We start from the raw sequence: 15,678 nt of genomic DNA, 5'->3' as shown, positions 1-15,678 counted from the left end.
CCATTAAAAAAAGAGTTATAAGGAACTAATTGTGGAATCAATGGGTCTTATTGACCTGACCTATGCCATATTACACTACATTTATTTTCACCAAAATTGCAATAGATAATTCACGAGTGCAAGTCACTTTAGCTTGTACCTTTCCTGTCAAGATTTCAAACTCAAGCAATTCCTCCACAATCTTCTCAAGCACTTGACGGTTATTCTGAAGCATCTTTTTCGCTTTATCATACGCTAAATCAAATATCTGCGCAGGACAGGAAGCATGCACCGATATAATTTCCCAATTTAATATGTACACATATTTATATAAATGCATATGTACACATATATAAAGTGACTTTCACTTCAGGATCATACAAACATAACAATCTCTTTTATTCTTCTTTTTGCAAGTATAAACAAATCATCTAACACTCAAAAGTACCAGCCTGAAAAACAGAAGGATATTGCAGTTACTTCTCCGAACAGATCTTATGTTTCCATTTACTAAAATCTCTTTGTATGAAGTGCGTGTGAGAAAAGCATTTATCTTCAATATAATAGCAAACTTGTATGCAATACCCCCATATTCATCGCTAGTGTGAGATTCATTACTTAGAGCTTAAGAATAATTTGATTAAAGAGCAAACCTTTTCGACTTTAGCCGCCATCTCATGCTCATGGTTGTTCCCCATACACAAAACTGTCTCCTAAGCCAATGAACAAAAACATTTTACTTTTCCAGCACCATAACAATATATCCATGAATCAAATCAATCACATCAAAAGTGTCCCTCAAGGAAACTCAATGCTTTCAAATGATTCTAAAGCAAACTATTCTCAAATGTATGTTAAAATCATAGTGGCCCTGGCCCAACTTTGTGTTAGAGCAACTCAAATGGCAAAGCTACAAGGCTTGCCAGAGGCCATTTTTTGGCTAGACATTTGAAAAAACCTTCTCCAATAGTAAGCCAAATGTCTTGCCAAAAAATGGCAAGGTCTTATATCTTGAGACAAATTTGGCTTTAAGTTTGGCAAAGCCATTCTTACCACATCAACAAAACTAAATCCACACAAGACTTTTTGAAGAATAATTCCAATGATCAAAAATTGATATGAAAATTGGTTGTGTCAAAATAGCATGTGAACCATTGGAGTGGTATAGCCAAAAATTTTCTTTTTTGCACTGTTGCAAGCCAAAAAAATAGCTTTAGCAGAGCCACTTTAGCCTTTACCATTGGAGTTTCTCTCAAGGTAGTATCCGCCCTGATTTACCCTTAGAGCAAAATTAATCCCAATTGGTGCATCTAATCCGTAGATACTGCTTACAGGTTATTTCTGCTGAGAGAAGTCTAGCACACATTATACCATGTACTCTTTTAGTGCACCGATCCAGGTGCAAAATCCATGTTCTTGACACAAGAACAACAATATGAACTCAAATAACAACAAAGACAACTACTGGATTTAAAGCATAGTGCAGACCGCATTTCCATGGTGATAAATTGTTGGACTGTCATCAGGCCCCCACCCATATTGAATCACCATACGTGTAGCTATCTGTTGCAAATTAGATAGACCAATCAGATTGGGAAATCTACACACTTTGCAGCAAATATATCATCATCAGATCAATGTAACACATGTTAAAAGCATGAAGTAGAAGTATGATACTACCTCCTGTGCCTGCTTCAAATCTGAATAGGAAAGAATATTTTCTTCTCCAAAAGGAAGTAGCAATTGAGCTGAAATATATGAACCGAAACAAAACACAAGTTTCTTTTCAAGGTAAGATCTTGATTCAACATTTCCATTTATGGAACCTTCACTTTTAGCCTTAGTAACCTTCATGCATCCAATTCCCTGCAAGGACAAGGCTCAAAATTTAAGTGCCCCATGCATGGTATTTGCCCTGTATACTTCGGGTTTGATTGACATCTATTTCAGCTGAACAGATATCTGGGGCCAAGCTAAGACGCTCACCTTGTTCAGAGTAACAAGTGTGGAACTTGAAGATACAGAATATAGTCAACAGACGACAACAACAAAAAAATAAAAGGATGGAGATATCAAAAATAAAAGATAATTAATAAATTCAGAAAATTTCCAACATGGTCAACTATAGTGCCACAGTCTTCTAGTAATTTTTTAGGTGAAATTTAAGTTTATTTGAAGCATTTTTCCTATTTTAGAGAGATTGTAAGGTTCCAGTTTATCAGATTAATTAACTGATAGATTTACTAAATGTTATTGTGTCTAAAAAATGTCATATTTTACTCACAAATATGAGCTCAAAATACTTGCAAGTATTAAAACGGAAATATAGGTACCAAGAACCTTGAGTTGGTTTAATTCTTTCTGAAATGAATTCTGCACTCTCATTGGTTCAAGCCTCAGTAAATTAACAATGCAAAACTAAAGGATTGAAACCTACAAATTTCTAAGAAAGATTGACTACACATTTATGCATTTTCTCTTTTGGCCTTATATTTCTTTTTCTATTTATTATATTCAGCATGTATATTCTTTATTCCTTCATCCAAAAGCTCTAGTTTGACAACCTTTCGCCTTTCTCATCTTCTAACCTTCAATTTAAAATTTCAAAACTGATAATTAGTTGCTGCCTAGGATTTCTAGAAAATACTCATCAGCAATTCCAGCAACATATTACAAATTAATTTAACTTCATCTTTTTTGCTTCCAAAATGCCCAATACGTCCTTACCGCCAATATGAACCTAATTTGTAGCTGCATGATTTTATGTTTTCCGGCATTGTCTATGCAAGGGTTCTCCCTCTCTCTCAGTGCTTCTAAAGAATTCCACTGAGATTCTTTGATCTAGGAGCACTTAAAGGTCCTTTTAGGTTTAGGCGTTAATTTGGAAAAGCTTCTCCTCTTATCTTTTTGGTCTATCAAGATTGAACTAATAGCTTGCATTTGAAGGAAAGGTATTCCTCCATTTTAAGCTTTGATAAATTTTACTATGTTCAGGTCTTGAGCTAACGACTATGCTAGTCACGCCTTTCATTAATTTTGTTTGGTGAGATCTTCGGTGGACAACAGCTCTACAAGGCGGGACTCTTGGGTCTTGCATACATCATATGTGCTACACCTCTGCTACCCTCCAGGCGCTTAAGAGCAATATTCATCAGAAAAGAGTAAACACAAATCCATCTCTAAGTTGTCACTGACATAGAAGCAAGTCATAGCGTATCATACGATGTAGACTTTTCTTCTGCTGAATGTGGCATGGAAATATTAAATGATTAATTTGGAAATGTATACAGATATACTAAGTATATAACCAAAAGAGGGAACACAATTCGCTACCTCCCAAGAAAAAGGCTCAAGCCATAGATTGTCAACGACATCAAAGTTCGGTAGCAAAAGAGTAATGAGCCCACGACCAGCAGCCCAGACAGCATGTGGAAATTTGGTCTCCCTCGTCCACTTGCAAATCAATAAGATCAATGTTAATTCAAAACCATAGATCCATGAAAAAAAAATATTCAAAATTATACAATATCATAAGACAATGCACAATTCCATAGGTGCTTAGTCATTTCAATTGGTATCAGTTTGTCGGTTACTCGTTGTAGTTTAACAACTAGAGTAGATCCTCGTTTTGGATATTTTGGATGGTCTAATAATTACCCATATTGGAAGGCAAAAATGATGCAAAATAGTATATAGAAGCCATAGAGATCTACCCCAGCTATCAAGCCGACATTCTAAGACTTGGATTTAATATGCTACAGAGGTCAAGAGCTAATTTCACAATTAAAACATACTTCCCACTACGTGGATCACCCAAGAAGCAAGGACACAGGACACAGTAATTTCAAAAAAATGGGGACACCGACACCGCGGGGACATGGCAATAAAACATTTTTTCATATATTTTTATTTGCTATGTAGATCAATATTACATCCACAAACGATCAAAATTAACAAAAACTACCACTAATTTGATATTATAAAATAAAAAATAAAAAAATCACTTTTAAATTAATATTTATTGTTTATATCTTTCTATAAATTATCTATTTAGTACTTAAATCTCAGCAAAAAGTAATAAATATTCAACATCCAACATCCAACATCCAACATCCATCAAAAGCACTAAAGAGAGATTTGCGTCTGCTAGCTCTGGCGCACCATAACCACCGAACCCATGTTCACAAAAATGCACCTCTCCCGAGCTTCCTCTCCGAGCCTCATCCTTCAAACCAAGACCCCCAAACACGGCCTCCCATACGATCTCTACTTGGCCGAACCCACTACTTGCCACTCAAACAACGCCGACAGCCGTGTTCTGTCCCGGTATATGCGATCCGAGTGCATCAATTACAGCTACACTTACGAGTCTCCTCTCCCCGTTGGCCGCCTCGTCGTTCAGCTCGCTGACAAAGCCCAGGTTTGTACCCAGCGCTCATGGAAACGGCCGTATGGGGTTGGTTTGCTGGTCGCTGGCTTGGATGAATCTGGGGCTCACCTCTACTACAATTGCCCAAGTGGAAACTATTTCGAATACCAAGCTTTTGCCATTGGGTCCCACTCACAAGCAGCTAAGACATACTTGGAACGCAGGTTTGAAAGCTTCATAAGCTCTACACGGGAAGATCTACTCAAGGATGCACTCTTTGCATTGAGGGAGACTTTACAGGGAGAAAAGCTCAAGAGCTCCATATGCACGGTTTCTGTGGTAGGAGTGCACACAGAACTCACAACCAGACCCAGCTTTTCTTTTTTTTATCACCCACCAACCCCACTCAACTTTCTTTTATTATAGCTACCCAATCCACCGCCCACAGTAAGTAGGTCTGCATAGATCCACACCACCCAACTTTCTTTTTTTATTTTATCACAAAAACTCTCTCTCTCTCGTCCCTTTTTTTTTTCCACTAGCCCCACTTTACTATTTCCCTTACTTTAAAACCAAACTTTATTTTTTATTATAAAAGCCATTAGATAATTCATATGTACATCTGCAACTTCTAGATACACAACAAAAACAAAAAAAACAAAAAACAACAAGCGCTCTTTCACGGATACAAAAAAAAAAAAAAAAAAAAAAACCATCCACCGCCCAAACTTTATTTTTTTTTCATTGGTGCTCTTGATTCGCCCTGTTCCCTACCCCCACCTTTATTCTTTTTATTCATCCTTCTATATTCATCATCACCATGTTCAAAAAAAAAAAAAAAAAAAAAAAAAAAAAAAAAAACCAACACAATTTACAAATTTGCACAACAACCCATATTTTATTCATCTCAGGGATCAACCCCGATCACAATTTTACACACAAAAAAAAAAAAAACAAAAAACAACGACCACACAAAACACAACAAACCAAACAACCACATCCACAGGCGGGATTTTTCTTCTCTACTCTACCGCCGGTCTCTTCTTCTTACCTCCGTCCTGGGCGGCCCTTGACGGTGTTGCCTCCGTATTTCCCACTCCACTGGGCACGATCACTCCACCCTGCTCCTCCACTGCAGCATATGGCGGACCTCCAAATCGAAACATCACGGTGGCCTTCCGCTTCAGCTCCTTGTTTTCTGCCTTTAGCACACTTATCTCTGCTCGCGCATCCTTATACATGCGTTGGAGCAGAGCCAGTTGGGCGTTTAACTGTTGCACCTCATTTGTCCTACTCTGCAGCCGGTGCGACAAGTTTGTGACCGCAGTCATGGTTTCCACACATGACTTCAATGTATACTGATTGGCTTCAATATCTGTTTGTACTGCCATTTTTTGCTCTACCGACCGCATCGGAAAGTTCAACGGAGCAAAACCAGAGATGTTTGGTTGAGGTTCACGGACCGCCACACCAGTTCTCTCTCTTGTTGACTCGTTGAGGTCTGGAAAGAGAGTGAGCAGACCACGGGAAGAAGAGGCCATTTTCTGGGCAACAGTTGTTACAGAGTATTACAGAGTTTCTCTCTCAGACAACGAAGAAGTTTTTTCAGAGTTTTTTAGCAGGTTTTCTGCCTCAGCCTCAGCCTCCGCTTCGGTTTATAAAGACCATGACGAAGAGGCAGACACGCGCATCATGCGCCACTTGACGCCAGACGACAAAACGGGCGCGCAAGCCAATGTGGTGATGCGCCTCGCCATCATGTCTGGCACATCTTTTTATGACTTGGGCTCGCCTTTTGATGGCACGCCTTTTGAAAGATTGGGCACACCTTTTGAGGGTGCGACTTTTTAGGGGTCCGACAAGACTCTGTAAACTGTCCCGACATTGATTCCGGTTAGCTCCTTCATGGGTCCGACAAGACTCAGTAAACTGTCCCGACATTGATTCCGGTTAGTTTCTACAAGGGTCCAGCAAGACTCCGTAAACTGTCACAACAACTGTCACAACATTGTCTGCTACAACGGTCCGACATGACCCCATAAACTGTCTTCTACATCGGTCTGACACCGCCATCCAGTGTCCTCTACAACGTTATGACACCACCATCCAGTGTCTTCACCAATGGTCTGACACGACCATACAGTGTCTCCTATCCTTTTTTATTTTTATGTATTTTCTTGTTTTGTTACTCTCTCCAAACTCAAGTTGGTTAGTTCCTATCCTCCTTGAGTTTGCGGGGGGCTGTTAAAATTCACCTACTACACACCTACCACTACCACCTACTCCTCACCTACTACACACCTACCACTACCACCTACTACACACTCACCTACTTCACCTACTCTCCACCTACTCCTCACCTACTCCATACCTACTACACACTCACCTATTCTCTTCCCACATACTCTCTCCTATATATAAGAATCATTGTAATATATACAATAAAACAATCAATCAATAATACAATTCTCTATTTCTTTATACATCAATTTTAACAGATTTTTTTTTTTTTTTTTTTTTGGGGGGGGGGGGGTTGGTCTAGTTGGTGTGTCCCCAGCGTGTCCCATTAAAACAAATTAAATAAATAAAGGGACACGCCATGCAGCATGTCCCATATGTGTCCTCACTGTGGCCCCATGTCCAACACAGCTATGGCGCTTAACTCAAAGCCTTAAATCAAGCTGTTACGATGCTTAAATACATATGTGACATCAACCAAAGCAGTGTTTTATTCTAAAATTAAGGATTAGGATTGATACTTACTTCAAGAGGAGGATTTAGTAGTTCTACTCCATTGCTTATTTGTCCATATGGTTCCATCAGATCAACCACATTCTGCAAATCCTGTTTCGTCAATGTCAATCCGAGATGATTGACAAGCATTCTGGTTATCGTCTTCACTATGTTCGTTTTCCGCACCCATTTGGGGACAACACAACTGAAAGTCTACACAAAAGCAACATTAAGTTAATACCAATTGAGGAAGATTCTTATAATGAATACAACTGAAGACTTAATTTATGCAAAAGCCAACAATTATTGACTAACAAAAGCAATAAAATATAGTATTCATATACAAATATATGATACTACTATAACTCCAATCCAGAATAAGTAAGAGACAACTAAACAAAGCACGTGCCCTTTTAGATGACATGGTTATATATGTAGTAAGTATTCAGTCATTTCATGTGAGTATACAAATAATTTTAACTCGAGTCACTAGACAGAACCTCAAGTCCCAATTGCTTTAAAAACTGCAGATCAAGGCACCATATTGCGCATAACAAAATATAAAAAACAACATCTACTAATACAAGACACAAAAATCATAAAAAGAACATTCACTGATCAAAACTATCAGCAACAGTATGGCATGGCACTACTGATGGGTAATGAAATCATGCAAAGTCAAATTGATTTAGAACACTAAATGGAAGAGCTTATGCACACCAAATCTATCCCCCCAAAAAAATCATAAATCTACCACTGCATAGTATATGGTAGATCATTTCTTTATAAGGTAAGGGAAAAGGGAAAAAAATAAAGAATTAAGAACACGATGAACAAAAATTTATCAAAAAAAAAAAAAGAAAAAAAAAAAAGAGAACACAATCAACAAAAGATTTATGGTATTCGGGACCTTTGCAAAGCAAGACCACGATTTCAACAGAGACTAGTCACTTTCTTCCCATAGCACAAGAAGGAAGTGGGATATTATAAGCAGGGTTGAAAGTAATAATAAAGAAACATTTTTTTATCATCAGATCCTGACAGTCTCGCCTCCATGCACTACATAATTAGAAGTTACATTTTTGTGTGAAACTACACCTTTTTATTTCCTTTTAAATTTTTAATCATTATACATGTGAACTCCTAAGAAGCACTGGCACTTCTAAGAAAGTGGCTTGGTCTTGCTAGAGACCAACACTCGTCAAACTCTTCCTAACACATGTCCAAACATGTCCTATTTTTTTTTTTTTATTTTGAAAATATGTCCAAACATTTCCTATTACTTTTTTATTTTTTTTACATAGGCACATATGAAACAAATTATAAGTTTGAACAAAAAACTTGGAATCCAATGAGAAAAGAAAAACTATGTAAATTTATATCTAATTACCTATTAATCCCTCATCTTTCAAATTTTACAAATTAGTGTTATGTCATATTTTATTTTTTACTATATTTGAACGAAATATTCATACATATGACAAATAATAAATTGAGGACCATTGTAACATATAAGTAGAAAAAGGGCCACGTTCGGATAAACGAAGCCTCCTTCATTAGACCAAAATGCAAAAAGCGAGGCTTTGCCTTATCCTGTACCGCAACTGATGATAAGTCCAAGATCATCCCATGGAACGGTGATTTCTCACCCTGCACATAATGATATAAAACTATATATTTTACATGATTAACGCATTTCATATCCTGCACTTCTAAAAAAATTGCCATGTTAGCATGTCCGTGTCCATGCTTCTTAGACTAATTTGATTCCTTTTTCTAGTCAATGTTCCTATGCTTCATATTCCTAAGCATATCTTTGCTAAACCTGGTAGTATTGAGCAACACCTAAAAAGTTTATGAAAAGAAGAAGCACATAAAGCAATAACAGGACTATTGTTTGAGTATTTATCTCTTACCGCAAACCAGCTTACATAGCTCATAAGCTCGTCCGTGTCGAGAAATTTGCTTCTAAAGGCACTACCTTCCAAGGCCACAGGAACGAGCTTGAGTTCTATCGGACGTAGAAGAGCTGTTTTCTCAGCAACCTGAAGGAAGGGAGTGGTGATGTGTCAAGAAACTATTAATCTATTAAAAGACAGAACAATAATATATGATATATGATATTCACAATACCATCTAGGGGAATTAAAATTACAGTCAAAATTAATTGAACCTACTAACATAAAATGCGCAGGAGATAAGCGCATCAGTGATTAAGTCAAAACTTTCACACTAGTTTGTTCTCCAATTATTATCAAACCAATGCAACTAACTAAACAGCACTTTATATAAATCCAAGAATAAGCACCAATACAGAATTACCATAATTACCTTTCTCCAATCTACAAAATCAATGAGTTCCTCATCCATAGTTTCTTTTGCAGCATTCCGCAATATCTTCTCCCTTTCTGTTTGAGTTGGCCGTTGAAGTTGAAATACTCTATCCATTCGACCAGGACGCTGTAAGGCCTCATCAATTTGCTTGAGATTTCGAGTGGTAGCCATTAAAACCACCCCATCTTGTTTCTCAAACCTGCAAAGAGGATTTTGATTTCACAACAAGATGTGTTAGTCACTACTCACTACACCAGTACACCCTGACAAGACCATAGTTAAAAGTCCATTACAAAACACCAATGCATTAACCAGAGGCATGTAAAATTGTTACCATGCTAGCCCCTGATCAAACAGGCTCTGCATAGTGCTCTGAGGACTTTCTGGGTAACTTGGACAGAAAATTGATGAGGTTGGTTTATCCGTGTATAATAATATTTAACTTAGTTGTTAGTAAGCAAAACAATGCCCTGTTGGTCAAGTGGTATGAGCTTGGCCCAAGAATACCTCACAGATAGAGGCCAAGGGTTAAATGTACAAAAGAGATCCACGGGATTAGAGAATCTTCTATCTTGGCAAAGGAGTATGGATTCAGGAATATACTTTAGAAATGTTTTTGTTAGGTCAGAACTAGGCTAGTTACATGGGATATACTTGTAACAGCTCCATTTGCATTTATTAGTGCAAGTAATTTTGGGTGATTTTTATTGAGGGAGTTTTTTTTTTTTTTTTTTTTGATGAGTAATTTAGCGGTGTATAAGCAACCAACAGAAATCTCCATAACCATATATGCAAATGCCCACCAACCACCTCAACCATTGCCCCAAAGAAACATCGCATTTGCGTAACTTAATTCAGCACAATAACTTAAAAACAAATAAAATAAAATAGGGTAAAATACAAATACACCCCCTAAAGTTTGCTTAAAATACAGATTGCCCCCTCTGATTTAGATAATTACAAATATCCCCTTGTCAGAATTTTTTATTTAACAAAATTAACAGAAAAAATGAAAGGGGCTATTAAAAATTATCTGAATTGTTAATTGAAATATATTTCTGATATCATTAAAAACTATTAACTGACTTGATGATATATTAATAAAATGGACTATTTGTTATGCAATTACAAACTTGAGGGGTGGGATGTAATTTCCAAAATCACATAGGGCAATTTGTATTTTAAACAAATCTCAGGAGTATATTTGTAATTTACCCAATAAAATAAGAGTGCTGCTATTAGCACCCCATGAATCATTTTGGACCCCTCAATTTTTAGCTTTTTTTTATTACAATAATAACATCAAATAAAATTACTAAAAAGGACATCATTAATTTTGGGACACCCCATCTCACAATTAAACCCACACACCCACTACATCATGAATTAGGGTTTATAAGAGCACCCACCTCCATTACCACACATCCATCTTTCCCAAATCCCACCTTTAAAACTTACCCACCCTCAAAACCTTGAAAACCCTCTGGCAGTAGTATTCCGGAAGTAACAGTAGCAATCATTTGATTACTTACACTTCTCTGGCAATGACAATGAATGAAAACTTTTTCGGCAACCACAACTCCATGAGATAAAATGAATACAACAATAAAAGTTCAGAGGAGGTTCATAGCTTTGATTAGGGATGTAAGAAAAACCGAAAAAATCGACCAAACCGATTGAATCGAACCAAACCGGCTATATTTGGTCTGTTTTTTTAGCAAGAATTGAACTGTGCGGTTTTTAAATTTGATTTTTTTGGATTTTCGGTTCGATATTGGTTTAAACACCTTATGCACCGATCTAAACCAAAACCGACCGTTTAAACATATATTGTATTTATTATATATATAATATAATAATATAATGATATTAATAAGTACAATAAATTATTAACCTTAATTAATTAATCCTATCATCTTTATAACCTAAGTTTGTAAACTCTTATTATATATAATCTTAACTCTAACTCATTATTCTTGAAACCTTAATATTTTTAAACTTTTTTTTGTTTTTATTTTTGTTAATTTAGGAATTGAAATGTATGTATTAAATGGATGGATTGGATATGTTTGAAATAGTAGACGAATAACTAATTTAATATTTTTATATAGATTAATGATTATATTTAAAAGTTGGTCAAATTTGAAAATTCCTAAACCGATTAAACCACATCAAACTGAACCATTTCAATCGGTTTGGTTCGGTACGGTTTGATGGGAGAAGCGGTCTGTACCGGTGTTCAAAATAATAAAACCGACATTATCGATTCGGTGTAATTTTTTACCTAAATACCAACCGTACCGAACCGATTACATCCCTAGCTTTGATGGTATTCTTAGCTAAGAGGAGATTGGTCTTGTAAGGGTAAATTTCTTTAAAAAAAATGGCAAAAATAATAAAATTTGTTCGTCATTTTTTCGAGACTGAACTCCTGAACATATGACCGAAATTCGTGAACACATGCCTGAACATTGTTTATTGTTCGGGAACCGGTAACCGAACATTTATTATTTGTTCGGAAATAGGTTACCGAACATTAATCACCGAAAAAAAAGGCTGAGGTGGCACAGAGAGAGAGAGAGAATACCAACTGTGACAATAGTTCAACCAAAGAAAAGAATGAGACGGTAGAGACAGTAATCACACTTGGCTGCTCTTTTTCTTCTTCGTGGGTTTTGTTAAGGGTTTTGGAAGAGAGGTTTTTTTGGGGTGTGGGGGGTGTGCATTCAATTGAATGAGTGGAATGTTTTTACAACGATAATTTTGGTATTATTTGGGAAGAGAAAAGAAATTTTAAAGGTTTCAAAATTTATAAATGGGGATCCAAAGAAATAGGGCGTCCAAAATAATAAATGGGGTGTTAATAGAACCACTCTAAAATAAATATACCAGACAATAATATATAATTATAAATCATGGCATAAATTCCAATTACCACAGCGTAGGAAGAATCTTACTTGAAAGACACCCAATGTAAGAAAAAAGGAAATTATGATTTACCCGTCAAGTTCTACAAGAAGTTGATTGATAAAAGCCTCATGGTCCTGCTTTTTGGTGTGAATAAACTTGCCACGAACCCCAGCAAAGAGGTCAAAATCCTCCACAAATATGATTACAGGTGCCTATAAATGGCATCATACAAAAACTAAGTGCTAGATATATCAGAAAATTGTTTATTTCTTGGAAGGATAATGAACTTGAGAATGATGAAACTATTTCATTTAAATTAAAAATTAAAAATAAAACCATCCAAAACTCACCAATGAAGTTGAAAAAAAATTGCATGATGAACTTATAAAATTTCGATGTTTACCTAATGAAATTGAAACTCTAACAACTATATATATATATATAGAGAGAGAGAGAGAGAGAGGGAGAGTAGAGGCTTCATGAGGGAAATTAGCTAGCTAAGAAACAGATCTTGTCTTTTTTACTTTTTGAGTTTAGAAACAAATGTAATCAGGTACTGGACTTCCTTTTTTTTTTCATTTTGTTCAAGACAGGTTCCAGTGTCGAATAGGTTCAGGTAGTAGTATCAGTATTATCATAAAAAGTTTTTCTCGACAACAAATTTACATTTAGAATATCATGCAAGATTTTAACAGCTTTAAAAATATACTCCTATTTCAATAATCCATCATAACAGCAGAAAATCTAATCCATCAGAAAATCTGACCGACATAACTGCTACATTTTCTCCAGAAAAGGAAAGGAAAAAAAATAAGTTGAAAAATATGTTAATTTGTGAAACACCAGAGATCCTTTATCTCTCCCTATTGACAGGAATTCAACCAATATTATGGGAAATAAACAAGTAGGCTCAACAAGAAATACCAGATCCCTAGCTGTTTGAAACAATTCCCTAATATTCGATGCACTTTGGCCAACCCATAGCCCAGCTTCCAGCTGTTGGGCTTCAACTTTAACAACAGGAACTTTTGCTTCTGCAGCAATAGCCAGTGCCAGGGACGTCTTCCCAGTCCCCCTCTCACCTACAATAAGAACTCCCTGCAATATGGTACAAACAGCATCAAAGGAAAGGCCAGATTACATACACTTGTTTGGCAAATAGACAATCAAAACTATACGGTGTAAGTCAAAGTAAATGTTGAAAAAACATCAAAATAAAGGTTCAAATGCAAAAGAAAGTCTTCATATAAATGTTTAACCCTGCTTTTTCCAATTGACAAACATGGACTAAGGTAACAAGAGAGAGGTTAAAAAATATATTTATCAGCCTAAAGAATACAAAATATTTTTACGGATTGCTTTTGTGTTCATGACAGCCTTCCCAGTTAAATTTTCTACTATCCAAATATTATTTTTACATATCAACACGTAAACTCTGCCGGGGTTGTTAACAACTCCGCCGGTCCCAAGCCCGGGTTAAGGAGGAGGGTTGTGTGTTAGGTAGCCGACAGCCAACACGTAAAAAAGCCGCTCGGATCCCTTATGAAAATGAATCCTACTTTGAATCGTTTAAATGCTAGGTCGTTCCCCTCAAGTGACGCGTTGCGCCTGCCTCCGGGTGTTTCGAAAAGTGAGCAAGGGGCGCCACATCGACGCCTGGGTGCGGTGAAAAATGGGCAAAGGTTTTCCCATTTTTCTGGACGAGCGCGGGTAAAGAAGCTAGTCCAAGACTATAGGTTTAGGATAGCCACTTGGATCATAGGAACCTTAACTGGTAGGACGATGGAATTGGTAGATGTTATGATTAGAAGGAGAGTTAGTATAGCTTGCATACAAGAAACTAAGTGAACGGGAAAGAAAGCTAGGGAAATTGAGGATACTGGTTTTAAACTTTATTATAGTGGTAAGGATAGACGCAGGAATGGGGTAGGAATCATAATTGCCAAGGGTCTTGTGGAAAGTGTGGTGGCGGTCACTAGGAAAGGAGATAGGATTATGCTAATTAAACAAGTTATTGGAGGAAATATAGTGAATATTATTAGCGCTTACGCCCCACAAGTAGGGTTAGATGATCAGACTAAGAGGGATTTTTGGGAGCAAATGGATGAGATCTTACAGGAGATACCCGTAGGAGAGAACCTGATTATAGGTGGAGATTTTAATGGCCATGTGGGCATAGATAAAATAGGTTATGAAAGGGTGCATGGTGGATACGGTTTTGGTGACAGAAACGAGGCTGGAGAGAGAATCTTAGATTTTGCGTTGGCTTCTGACCTAGTGGTGTCCAATACTATGTATAAGAAGAGGGATAAGCATTTGATAACCTTTAAGAGCGAATTAGTTAAGAGCCAAATAGATTATTTCTTAGTGAGAAAAGTGGACTGCCTAAAATGCAATGATTGTAAGGTGATTCCTGGTGAGAGTCTGGTCTCTCAACATAGGATTTTGGTACTAGATTTATGTTTTAGAGGGCAATACCAAGTTAGGAAGGATGGTGGGCGTCGTAGGACAAGATGGTGGGATTTAAAAGGGGATAAACTAGAAATATTTAAGAATCGAATGGCTAAGGAAGGTACTTAGGACTTAGAAGGTGATGCTAACACTATGTGGAATTCGATGGCCAATTGTATGAGGAGAATCTCAAGGGAAGTGCTTGGAGAGTCGAAAGGAACGGGACCCAGCTCTAGGGAAACTTGGTGGTGGAGGGAAGAGGTCCAAGCGGTAGTTAAGGCAAAAAAAGAGTGCTTTAAAAAGTGGCAGAAGGATAGAACTGAGGAAAACCTTAAGAGCTATAGATTGGCTAATAAGGAGGTCAAGAAAGTAGTGAGAGAGACTAAGTTGAAAGTTTATGATGACCTATACACTAGACTAGATAGTAAGGAGGGAGAGAAGAGGGTATACAAACTTGCTAAAATACGGGAGAGGAAAACAAGAGATTTTAATCAAATAAAGTGCATCAAGTGTGAGGATTCTAAGGTATTGGTGAAGGATGATGAGATTAGGGAAAGATGGAAGAATTATTTTGAGAAATTGTTAAATGAGGAACATGGAAGTTGTAAAAATTGATGTATTATTGATTGATATATTGATATATTACAATAATTCCTATATATAGAAGAGAGGATGTGGGAAGAGAATAGGTGAGTGTGCAGTAGGTATGGAGTAGGTGGAGAGTAGGTGAGTGTGTAGTAGGTGGTAGTGGTAGGTGTGTAGTAGGCGAATTTTAACAGCCCCCCGCAAACTCAAGGGGGATAGGAACTAACCAACTTGAGTTTGGAGAGAGTAACAAAACAAGAAAATACATAAAAATAAAAGAGGATAGGAGACACTGTATGGTCGTGTCAGACCATTGG

The 15,678-nt window shown here is 36.9% G+C and overlaps 1 protein-coding gene across 2 annotated transcripts in view; it reads right to left on the bottom strand.

The window, feature by feature from the left end:
• Positions 1–15,678, bottom strand: part of EMB2458 (FtsH extracellular protease family) — a 34,300-nt gene that overhangs the window by 2,418 nt on the left and 16,204 nt on the right. For both annotated transcript variants that reach the window (XM_028264190.2, XM_028264188.2), the window contains exons 8-17: positions 13,250–13,423; positions 12,416–12,537; positions 9,413–9,614; positions 8,998–9,126; positions 7,112–7,294; positions 3,313–3,432; positions 1,660–1,845; positions 1,468–1,542; positions 633–692; positions 140–247 (exon numbers count right to left, since the gene is read on the bottom strand). In XM_028264190.2, the coding sequence (XP_028119991.2) occupies positions 140–247; positions 633–692; positions 1,468–1,542; positions 1,660–1,845; positions 3,313–3,432; positions 7,112–7,294; positions 8,998–9,126; positions 9,413–9,614; positions 12,416–12,537; positions 13,250–13,423 (1,359 nt within the window). The remainder of the gene's footprint in view (positions 1–139; positions 248–632; positions 693–1,467; positions 1,543–1,659; positions 1,846–3,312; positions 3,433–7,111; positions 7,295–8,997; positions 9,127–9,412; positions 9,615–12,415; positions 12,538–13,249; positions 13,424–15,678) is intronic.

This window comes from Camellia sinensis, chromosome 11 (assembly GCF_055761805.1).
Source record: "Camellia sinensis isolate YWXY chromosome 11, ASM5576180v1, whole genome shotgun sequence".
In the NCBI taxonomy this organism is placed as follows: domain Eukaryota; kingdom Viridiplantae; phylum Streptophyta; class Magnoliopsida; order Ericales; family Theaceae; genus Camellia; species Camellia sinensis.
The sequence above is the reverse complement of the archived record's forward strand: the minus strand, read 5'-3'. Positions and strand labels throughout refer to the sequence as shown.